The following is an 11,610-nucleotide window of genomic DNA, read 5'->3' as shown; positions in this document are numbered from 1 at the left end:
AGGCATTTATTTGAATAATCCTAATCTATGAATTCATAAATTTTCCCAATTCTTCCAGATTATTTGCTCTGCAAGTCCTACTCTTTACTTACAGCAGCCAACAGAGACAATGAAAATGACAGATAGAAAGGCATTAGAAATGTAGACAGAATCTAGATTAAACAAAACCAATTTCCACAGGGAAACAGAAAAGAGAAAAAGGTGTTTTAAACAGTACAGTAGTTTCCAAATACTTTATACACTGATTTTTTCAGCACTAAAAACCCCAAGATCCTATATCCTCTTTTTTAGCAGCTTCTCAATGCAGCTGACACAGAAGAAACATGGATTTACTCTTCATGCTGAAAAGCTTTTATTCTCACTTTCATACAAGTCAGTAAATTGCCCAGAGAGTGATTTATTCTGTGCTATGATCTCCTGAATATCTTATACCCACACAAAAGATGGATGCTGGCAGGCAGAGCTGGCAGTAGGAATTTCAGCAGAAGTAAATTGTTTAGTACTTACAATGCAGCATAATAGCTGTAATTTCATTTGAACTGTTGCCATTAATAGAACTATGAGCCAAGACCTAGGAGTTCATCACTGCAGCCACTGAGAATTCCTCTGTGCACACTTCACCACAGACCCAGGTAGCTCAGTCCTGGAAGTGCTACTGTACCTGAAGGAATGACAAGCCAGGTCTGGCACTTCCTCTCACTAGTGAAAGACACAGGTGGGTATCAACTGCTGAGGAGTTCCCATCAGTATTTAACAGGTGCTTTCACAGCTATTCCAGTACTCTGCCAAAATGCAAACTAGCTATTTCAACACATATGCATTGAAAAATGTTGAAAAGGAAACTAAAACATAATACACAGATATGCAAATATGTATATATATGTACACTGCACATCAGTTGGGAAGGAAGCATGTTTTTCTGTGGCATGTTCTTCTGAAATATTGCATCTCCTACATATGAAGACACAGAAATTCAAATACCTTAAATACTTGGCTAAAGATGTTACATCAGCAGAGAGTTGTTCTTCACCTAGACTTTTGGTGATGCACCTATTAAAATGCTTTCATTGAAGTGCTATGATTAAAACAAGCTTCAGGTTGCTTTCTTGGTCTAAAAAAATGTATACAACCTGAATTCTATGCTGAATGGAAGCTCAGGATTAGCATACATGCTATAAAGGCAATGAAACACATCCAATTTCAGAAAAATTGCCTTGAGTATAGTAAAGACAACTTTTGCTGAGGATCCTTTCTACTCAGAAACTGCAGATTTGGCTGCCTCTGACGGGTTAAATGAATTAACCACCCTGCAGGCAGCCTCAAGGGTCTGTATGGGAACTCAGACACTGAAGAGGTGAAAAAGCCATTAGCTCTCTCCAGAGGAATTAGTTTTTATATGCATGCCTCTCATCACTGCTAATCAACCGTGATTCTTTCTGCCAAACTCCCTGACATGTATGGGTAAACATCTGCAAAGTCTGAAAAAATACTACACACTTCACTCCCCTGTCCTACCTACAGGAGGGAGAAATGGGCAGTGAGCTGCACATGCAGGACAGGCTGTTCTACTGGCAGCACAGAGGTCAGCTCATGACTGCTATGGGGAAAGAAGAGCAGGTGGGCTAGGAGAAGCAGCATGTAGAAAGAAAAGGTCTTTCCTTTTACAATAATAGAGAGCACAGCAAGCAAAGAATTAGTAAATAGAAGAATGGAGACATGAAGCATCACAGAGAAAAGGACAAACATAAAGGCTGACAAAGGCCTCTCAAAAATACAGTATTTCATGTCTCCACTGGGGGATATGTGTAAGGATTAATACACTCAATTATTGAATCTACTTGCATACTGCAACAGCCACATGACAAAGATTGGAAGCAAGCTCAGAGCAATCAGCCACCATTAAAATTTATAATATGTCACAGAAGATTTCTTGGATCTTCTTGAGAGTAGGAATAAATTGGAGTTTTCTATTTTAAGTGGGAAAAACAGGTCATGTACACCATTACTTCCTATAATCAAAAGTCCATTTCACAGTTTTGGTCATGGTGTGTGTCTGAATTCTGACTAAAGGTATGGACTAGTTTCTATGCTCTCCCATAAGGCTCATGTAGCATTTTGGATGAAGATGAAAGCCTGTCTACAACCTTATGTACTAGCTTTAGCTACTTGGTCCCAGTTGCATAATGAACACACTATGGTTAAATAAGTATTTCTGGGCAGAAGTACCACAATGCCCTTTGGTTACTGTAACTATCCCCACAATGTGAATAATGCCTGTAAAACTCTTCTGGGCAGGCTAATCTCTCATCTGCAGAAACCACTGGAAAGAATATAGGCCACCAGAGGAGAAGAGCAGAGAGTTTTCTTCACAGTACTGACAGTAATTATTCATGTTTCTCAACAATAATCACTAAATTGAAAACTAAACTCTTTTGCCTGACCACTTCTCTCCAGTGGATCCCTGCTTTTTCATCAGGTAGCAATAATCATAATAGAGCTGTGCTTGTGCAAACAAACCTTAGCAATCAAGGTGCAAATATCCAGATTTTCGGAGCACAGCCTTTTTCCTCTATTTCTGTAGGCATTTTTTGGAAATTATCTGCTTCATATGAGAAAAGTAGAACACTAGTTTTTTCTTCTGCATATGCATTTAGTAGATCTTATCTAGCATTTCTTCAGCAGAGTACCTATTAGGGAAGAGAAGTGAGAAGGTTCCATTAGCCCACCTAATTAAGTTTTAGTGTCAGCAATTTTGACCTGAACTGCTCAAAATTGGACTGACAAAATATGTCTCCAGGAACTGAAGCATTTGTATGAAGGAGCTAGAGGCTTTTTTCTAAATAATTTTGCTTCATTACAAGGGACATTGTGAAAGTTTCCACTCGGATCATAGCCTTAGGTCATGCTCACAGAGGAAAAAAAAAATCTGAAAAACATCCTTTAACAATATCTCCAAAATTCAAACCAGGCGAAAGAGGATGTGCTTGGGAAAACTCCGAAACACCTGAGTGCTTCTGCCTGTTCTGATACAGACTTTTCAAACCGCACATCGCCATCTTCTGGTGACCAAATATTGGATTTTTTTCTAATCTTTGAGGAAAAATAGCTGTAACCATATCAAAGATAACATTCATACAAAAACGTTAGTAGAAATTTTTTTTTTTAAAAAGGCTGTTTTAAACAAAAACCTATAAAACCTAAATCACCAAAATAATTAATTAATCTCTGCTGTTTCTATAAACGTGAATGAGCCACTATCAAGTATTTTGCTGGTTTCTAGCTCGCTATGCTAAAAAATAACCTTAATGTCACCATATTTCCTTATTGAATTTTCCAACAAGAAGAAACCAGTCAGTAGTTTGATTACTTGATTAAGCAATTAGTGCTTAATTAACTCTCCTTTCTTGAGCGCCTCAGCTAACGGGAGCCCAGCTCGGTATTAGGCAGTTTTCTACGCTCGCATACAAGTGTTGTTAAGTAGACTAGGAAAATAGAATAAAGGGGGAAAAAAAGTGAAATATCAAAATTCTAGAAAAACTAACCTTGAATGCTTAGAAATTAACTAAAGGCTCTCTTTCCTTGCTTTGTTTGCCATGTAAAGTACCACCAGCACAGGTGAAAGCTTTTCTTCCAATGCAGCAGAACTTGCGCAACCAAAGCCAATATTTCAAAGCTATCTTTTTAATTACTTTTTTTAATACAACCAGCACCTTCAGGAGGCACAGACCTTCCGGTTTGGAAATTATCGGCTCCACGTGGAGGGCTGGCTCGCTCCCAGACCGGTAAGCTCCACAGCCGCACACACCCCGCGGGGCCGCTGCCCTGCGCGCCCGCCTCCCTCAGGGCTCTCGGCCCAGGCCCCGCCCCGAGGGCGGCGCGAGCGCACCTGCTCCCTCACGGCCCCGCGCGCTTCCCGCCGCCGCCTTTTGAACAGCCTCGTGACGTCATGGCGGGGCGGGCGCACGTGGGACGCCCCCTGCCGGGTGCCTCCCGAGGGGGGGGCGATAGGCGGGGCCGGGGCCGGGGCCGTGCGCGGGGGCGGGGCTCGGGCGATGCGCAGGCGCGGTGCGCGGGCGGGCGGTGCGCGGAGCGGCGCTCCCATGAGCCGGCGCTGCCGTTCGGCCGCCGCCGCGCTGCTGCGGGGGCTCGCCGGCCCCGCCGCGCTGTGCCTGGGCAGCGCCATGAGCCTCTGCGGGGCGCCGGCCGCCTGCGCCGCCGGGCCTGCGGGCGGCGGCGGCGGCGGCGGGGGGTTCTCCGCGGCGCGGCTGAGCGCGCCGTGGCTGCGGCTGCCCGAGGTGCCGGGCGCTGAGCCGCACCGCACCAACGAGCTGCTGCTGCTGCCGCCGCCGGCCCCGCGCGGCCCGGCCCCGTCGCCGCAGCACCACGTCGTCTACTTCCCGGGGGACGTGCAGGTACGGAGCGCGGGTGCAGGCGGCCGGCGATGGGGGCCCGGGCGGCGGAGCGGCCGCAGGGCGGGCGCGGGGAAGCGGCGCCGGAGGGGCTGTGCGGGTGGGCATTGCCCGGCTCCCGCCGCCGCCGCCGGAGCATCTCGCTGCCCCCCACGGTCGGGCACAGGGAGCGGGAACGGGCCCTCCGGGAACCTCAGCTGGAGCAGTAGTGGAGGGGAGGAGAGTCATCCTCAGAGAATCACTGGAGATCATCGAGTCCAGCCTATGACCAACACCACCACCTCATCCGGACCCTGGCGCTGTGTCACGTCCAGTCTTTTCTTCAACACCTCCAGGAACGGTGACTCCACCACCTCCTGAGCAATCCACCCTTTCTGTGAAGGGTGCTTCATAATGTCCAACCTAAACTTCCCCTGGCACAACTTAAAACTGTGTCCTCTTGTCACCTGAAAGAAGACACCGACCTCATCTGGCTACAGCTCCTTTCAGGGACTTAGAGCAAGCAATAAGGGCTCCCCCGAGCCTGCTCTTCTCCAGGCTCAACACCCCCAGCTCCCTCAGCTGCTCCTCGCAGGACTTGTGCTCCAGCCCCTTCACCAGCTCCATTGCCCTTCTCTGGGCTCCCTCCAGCCCTATCGCACTGCCTGAGGGTGACAGTGACAGGGATGACAGTGTCTAAAGCATGGCAGGGAGTGTCAGGAATGTGCCCGGTTGTCCTCCCCAGGCAGAGCACCGTGCAGGTCTGTGAACATCCCAGACCCTGCCCTTGGGAATTCGACAGGCACTGACGTTTTCTCAGCCTGTCCTGAGAAGGCACCTGTGGTCTCTGGGGTCGGCAAGAAATTGCAGAGACTCGGAAGTGCTGTCCCCGAGCATTTGGACACCCACTCTAACATAACATGTTCTGGGAGCCAGCTAATCTCTGTTGTCATTGCTGCTTCTCAGAAGCAGGGTTAGTGCCTTCTTCTTCAAGGGAAAAGGCTTTCCCTTCTGTCAGGTAAAGATGCAGAATTTTGTGTGGTTTTATTTTAAGGATTGGGGTGGCCTATGAAGACTTGTCTGATTGGCATTCTTGCATATGGCTTCATTATTCCCTAGTAAAATAAATGATCTAGTATTTTTTGCCATTAAGATTTCAGACATGAGGTTCATTCATGACTTGGGGGGTTAATTTCTTTCCAAAAATGCCCTCTATGGATGCGAATAAGGCAATAAAAATCTCCTACAGATGAATGAGAGGGAATATTTTTGTTTCTTTACAAAATCCAGAAAACTTGATACAAAGTTTTAAGTCTGTTTTTGTTTTGTAGTAAGATAATCAGTATTTCTGTAGATAGAGGTAATACAGTAAAATTATGTATTCTGTGTCATACTAAGTTGAATAATACTTTAAAGTAAGCAAGTCAAAATATACCAGTTTTTTTTATGTGTTTCTTGTTCTGCAGATTTAGAAAGTAGGAGCCTCTAATGCATGGGGTTTTTTTACAGTCCTTTCTGTAAAAAAGTACTCCTTTCTCCTTTTTAAGTAGGAGTACATTGGAGCTGAATCTTTTCTCAATGTAATAATGCATCTTTTCTATTTTTTTTAATTTTCCAGAACTATCATGACATCATGTCTTGCCACCCAGAAAACTTTCAGTGGGAGCACTGGAGTTTTGAAAATGTTGCCACCATCCTTGCTCGCCGGTTCCCTGATAGCTTTATTTGGGTCATAAAGTGTTCTCGAATGCACCTGCACAAATTCAGTTGTTATGACAACTTTGTGACAAGCAACATGTTTGGTGCACCAGAGCACAGCACTGACTTTGGAGCTTTCAAGCATCTCCATGCTTTGCTGGTTAATGCATTCAGACTCTCTCAGAATATTCTGCTGTCCCAGAAAAGTGTGCATGGTGTCAGCAAGGATGCAAAAATAGCTGCTTGTAAATCACAGCCACAGTCTGCTCCTACAACAAATGGCTGCTCGTCCAGAGAAAGGGAGAGAGGTTGTGAATGCTCTGATAATTCTGCTGGGAACGTCACGGTCCCGTCTGCTGTAGGTGCAGCATCCTTTACTTTGATTGGCTTCAGTAAAGGCTGTGTGGTTCTCAACCAGCTGCTTTATGAGCTGAAGGAAGCAAAAAAAGACAAGAATACAAATGCCTTCCTAAAAAACATAAAAGCAATTTACTGGCTGGATGGTGGTCACTCAGGAGGAAGCAACACTTGGGTTACTTACCCTGAAATGCTGAAAGAACTTGCAGAGACAGGAATTAAAGTTCATGCTCACGTTACACCATACCAAGTGTTTGACACAATGAGGTCATGGATTGGGAGAGAGCATGAGAAATTTGTACAGATACTTGAAGAATTTGGTGTGGAAATAAATGATCAACTGCATTTTGCTGATGAAGTTCCCTCTTTAGACAACCATTTCAGAGTTCATGAAGTATTTTGAGACTGTATGTATATGAACAGTATATTCTTTGTAGAAGCACTTTTAACACTGTAAATGTTGTCATCTAGATTTTCAGCTTTGAGCAGATGCTTTCTAAACAGAATACTAAATCAGTTCTGTGTTGCTAATAGATACTATATATAAATTTCTGTAGCATAAAAAGGCTTATTGGGAACCCCATAACTATAACAGATGTTGTTTTTTGATTCCTGGGAAAAAAGTGTTATGAAGAACAATCCTATGCATGGTTTTTTGTTAAATGTGAATGTTTATTCTTAAACTGTTGGCAGAATTTTTAGTCCTGGATGTCTAATATCATATACTGCATTTAATGGGACTTTAAATTACTTGGGAATTTCAGATGTGTAGATACTTCAATTGAGTGCTTCCAGGGCTAAAATGATTGCTCTTTGTCAATAACAGATGTAAGGTTAGTTTTTTGGCTTAAGGAAATGGATTGTAAGAAGAATGTTAGTTATATATTTTGTGGAGACCTGTTTTATTAGCTAATTAAATCTTCCAGTTTTGTAATGTTTTTCCTGTTTGAAACAAAGTCACAAATACCTTTGGAATAATAGTGCCAATACATTTCTCTTCCTTATGTGTGCCTGGCCATTTCTGTCACTCTGGAGTTTGATTAATTAATTGTGTAGTATCTGCTAGTGAGCAGCCATTTTACCTGGGGGCTTGAAAATTGTGATGTAGCTATGTTAAGTAACCAGGAATGTTGATTAGGGTGTAGCTTGTTTGTGTTTCAAGATACCTTGCTGTTGTTTTGCTAACTTCTGTAAGGACCAGCAGTAATACCTTTATTATCACATCAAGGGGTGACATCCCTACCTTGGGATGGCAAGGTTTTACTTGGCAATTGCTGCATTGATGTTGCTCTTAATCAAGCCATGAGCACATAATCTATTACAAGTTGCATTTAAAAAATTCAGACTGTGTTGAGTGTAGCTCTTTCAAAATGCTTCAGTTTTAAAATTTATCCTCTTTAAATGTACTGCAGTAGTTGCTTCTAGAGCCATCCAAAAACCTTATTTTTGGAGCCTTATTTTTCCTACAGAAAAAAACCCTCCAAATAGAAAGCCAGCCAGATAGAAAAGATGTAATCTGGTTCAGACACCAAACCTGAGTGTACTTAAGAAAGAAATACTGAAAGATGGACAGTGATGGTATTAATGGAACTTTTCTACAGTTGCAAGTAACTTCCCATTTAGCTACAAAGCTTAGAATCATTCTTAAAGACAACTGCAGCTATTAATAATGAACCAGTAACTCCAAATGGTTTTGGATTTCCTGAAGTATAGGAATACATTAGCAAGTTAGCAAAACTCTGTGAAGATTACACAAACAATTGTGGCTAAGTTGTGAAAAAAGGCATTTTATTCAACTTTGGTTCTGTGTTTGATGGCTTAGTGACAACTCTGCCCTGCTCCTTGTTTCCCATGATTCTTACACTGTGGAAAGGAAGTTTCTTCTATTGGCATCATTAAAACTTAAAAGGTTCCCTGTAGACAACTTTTGGCAGGAACTGTGCACATCAGTGACCACTGAATAATGAGAAAAGTGTGTTGTACTCCTAAGAAAATTTTCTTAATGCTCAAAATATTAAGGGGAATAGAAAGCATTATGCACACAGTGTGCACCTTACAATTTGAAAGAGAACTCTATCACTAATAATTAGATTACCTAGTTCATCAAAAAAAATCTATTTTAATTGATGGAGAAAAGTGCAACATGCAAACAAACTCCAAAGAACCTGAAATTTAGTTCCATCTGCTTTTTTATTGTAGGCTGTTTCTTGGAGATTTCATTCAATCCTATCTGTTACTTACCATCCTAATAGGCTTGTAACAACTTTTTAATTTGTTTCAAGGAACATTTTTTTCCTTTTGTGGTCCTTTTGATAACATTTGCAGCATATGTGAGGAATTTTTTCTGTAAAGGAAATATGGGTCACCTAAAGAAGTGGTTTTTATAGAAAGCCTGCAAATGTCTTGAAATATATTTAACCATCCTCTTACAAAATTGTATTTTAAAAAGTAAACCAACAAAGCCCCCAGAACTTTCTATTGCTTTTGCTCCCTGTTTCAGACTGACTAGGCTAAGTTGGGTGTGCTAACACTTGCCCAATCCAATAACACTGCAGATCAGAGACCAATTTCTAAACAATTCTGTGCCTGCCAAAACATCAGAACTACGTTGCTGCAGGCTTTTGGAAATAGCTATTAAAATATTGACATTGTCTTCAAAAGTTTCTGGATGGCTGTCCTGTTAAAATAATACTAACCTGTTTGATGCAGGCTGCCTACAATAACTGTTCAATAGGCTCAAGTGCTGCTGCATTACTTTGAAGAATAGGCACTTTGTTGTAAAACTAATCTTGTTATGAGACCTCGTGTTGTGGAGGGAAAACTGACTGCTTGTTTTTCATTCTTTAAACAGCTGTAGTACTCTGTTGGAATGTGCCTCTGTCATTCATTACAATACATGCTAAAAATAAATTTTGCAAACTATGTAGAAAATAAACTATTTCTAATGGGTGGAACCACTTTGATGTGAGTATAAAACCATTAAACCAAGAATGTGCAGTTTTGTGGATTAAGTTTTACCAGGTGTTTGTGAAGACCTAGTTTAAAAAATCAGATTTATTTGATGACTTTTCTTCAAGGAGGCTTTGTATTTGTGTAGTCAGAATCCATGATTTTAAAACAGCTTACTGGCATCTCACAAGCACAGGAAAGCTGGCATGAAGCAGCCAAGGGTGGGACATTTCTGTCATAGGATAAAATGGGTCATAGTTTGCATATGCCCATTTTTCAACATTAACTGCAAAGGCAGTTTTTAATAAGCTTAGTTGTAAATGCCTGAAGTTAGGTGGCTCTCCTGCTTATAGTGGTGTAGTTCAAGACACTTCTGTTTTCTAATGGAGTGAGCAACCTTACACAGCCCATAGTACAACTTAGTAAGGACTGGTGTTCTTGTATTCCGTGCTAACATGTATTAAACTCTAAACTGCTAAATTCTTTTAAAGCAAGGCTTGATTCTATGAACTTGTCCAGATGACTGAAATAATTTTATTTTGTATGAATCTAAAATGCTAAAAAGTTTGATAAACTTCTTCCCATCTGGGACTGATTTAGTCAGATCTCTGCAAATGCAAAAGTTGGCAGCATGAAGATAAAATTTACACTTGAGAGTTGAGGGGGCCTGAGAACACCAAGCTGACACCTCCGTTTTGTGAATGGAGACCCAAGGAATGCCAGGAGGCATCAGCACAGTAATTCTCTGTACCAGTACCTGGAGAAGCTGCTGGCAGTTCAAGTGATGGCTGTGCAGGCACAGAGCTGGAACACAGCTTTGTTGAGCCCTGCAGGCTCTCTGAACCTCTCAATTCAGTCCTAACACACAAAGAGTATGCTCTGTTCACCTCTGCAATTCAGACTGGGCCCTTGACATTACCACAACAAAGCCAAGAGGTTACCCCAGCCTAAGGGGCAGAGAGATTCTGTCTCAGCACTGTGCACAAGCAATCCTTGTTCCTTTCTGAACAAAACTTTTGGGAGACCTATTTGTGATCCCAAATTGAAATTCTACCCTCAGAAGGTACAATGATGCCCGTCAGAATCGCTTGGCTGGTTCCATTCATGCTTATTCATTGAGGTGGCCGGGTGCCCATTCACATGGTACCAGACTATTTTCACTGTGTTGAACTGCCAAGAAGAACAGGTTTAGAAGAATAATCTGCACAGTGTTCAAGCTCCTGCTCTTCTGAAGAAAGCTTTTTTTCCTGCACTTTTTTAACACTACACATTTATTCTGTCTAAGACCTTTTGACAAGTTACAATTCTCAAAAAACGTCGCTAGAAGTAACAGACTGACCTAAGTCAGATAAACGCTGCACTTACAAACAGCACAAGTCATAACATCAGAGGTGTTTCAAAGAGACAATGCCCAGCCTATCCTTTTTGTCAGATCTCCACCTTTATTTCACAGGGCTTTTGTAAGCACTACAATCTGCTGAAAAAGTAACCTTCTACAATGCCTAAACAACAGGCTCCATCCCAAAAGGTGCTAGGCAAACCCCCTTTCATATGATAACAAAACAGCCCCAACTGGTTTTGTGTCTACTCCACAACTATGAACACCACTGCAGATACTAAGACTGTATCCGAATGGATTGTGGGCACATTAGTGCCAAGTGTTTCACAGCTGCAGGAACAGCAATGCTGTCTGACTGCACTGAGGCACTGACAAAGAAGATATTCCCCCCAGTAACACATTACTGAGCTAGGAAAAGGGTAAATCATTTACATTGCACTCCTGCTGCTGCACAATTCTAAGTGTAATCTGGCATGGTTAGTTTTTGGTTTTTTCCTCCATACCTACTCTGTCTCAGCTCAAGGGGGAGAAGCAACTCCCTACACTAATTGCCAGGTTATCACTTAAAAAGAAACCATGACCATTACAGCTACCACCAATGGCTTGCTTGGACCTCCTCAGAAAACCACTATGGCTTTGCTAAAATTTAATGAGGCTGCATTCACAAATATGTGCAGTTACTTCTAAGCATACATGCTGTCAGCCCACACACCAAAACTTTTGTTCAGAAAAATTTAAGTAGAACACTCCAAAAAAGTACAGTTATAAGTGGAGGCACTGCAAATGTCTGTCTCACTGTAGAAGAGAGATCACCTCCAAATCAAGCAGTCTGTGACCTCAATGCACATGAAAAACTAGGAAGAAAATCTACAAGAGGAA

The 11,610-nt window shown here is 42.4% G+C and overlaps 1 protein-coding gene across 1 annotated transcript; it reads left to right on the top strand.

Moving 5' to 3' along the window:
- Positions 1-4,086: 4,086 nt before the first annotated feature.
- Positions 4,087-9,397, top strand: C8H2orf69 (chromosome 8 C2orf69 homolog). The gene is made up of 2 exons (XM_059853351.1): positions 4,087-4,412; positions 6,007-9,397. The coding sequence occupies exons 1-2, from the start codon at positions 4,101-4,103 to the stop codon at positions 6,844-6,846; spliced, it is 1,152 nt and encodes a 383-aa protein (XP_059709334.1). The 5' UTR covers positions 4,087-4,100; the 3' UTR covers positions 6,847-9,397.
- Positions 9,398-11,610: the final 2,213 nt, after the last annotated feature.

This window comes from Haemorhous mexicanus, chromosome 8, assembly GCF_027477595.1.
Source record: "Haemorhous mexicanus isolate bHaeMex1 chromosome 8, bHaeMex1.pri, whole genome shotgun sequence".
NCBI classification, from domain to species: Eukaryota; Metazoa; Chordata; class Aves; order Passeriformes; family Fringillidae; genus Haemorhous; species Haemorhous mexicanus.
The sequence above is the reverse complement of the archived record's forward strand: the minus strand, read 5'-3'. Positions and strand labels throughout refer to the sequence as shown.

What these genes read in the sequence shown, in the direction of transcription:
- C8H2orf69 (XM_059853351.1), top strand. Translation starts at nt 4,101, where the DNA reads ATGAGCCGGCGCTGCCGTTCGGCCGCCGCCGCGCTGCTGCGGGGGCTC. An exon ending in ACTTCCCGGGGGACGTGCAG is followed by an intron (nt 4,413 to 6,006) that starts GTACGGAGCGCG and finishes TTAATTTTCCAG; the next exon opens with AACTATCATGACATCATGTC.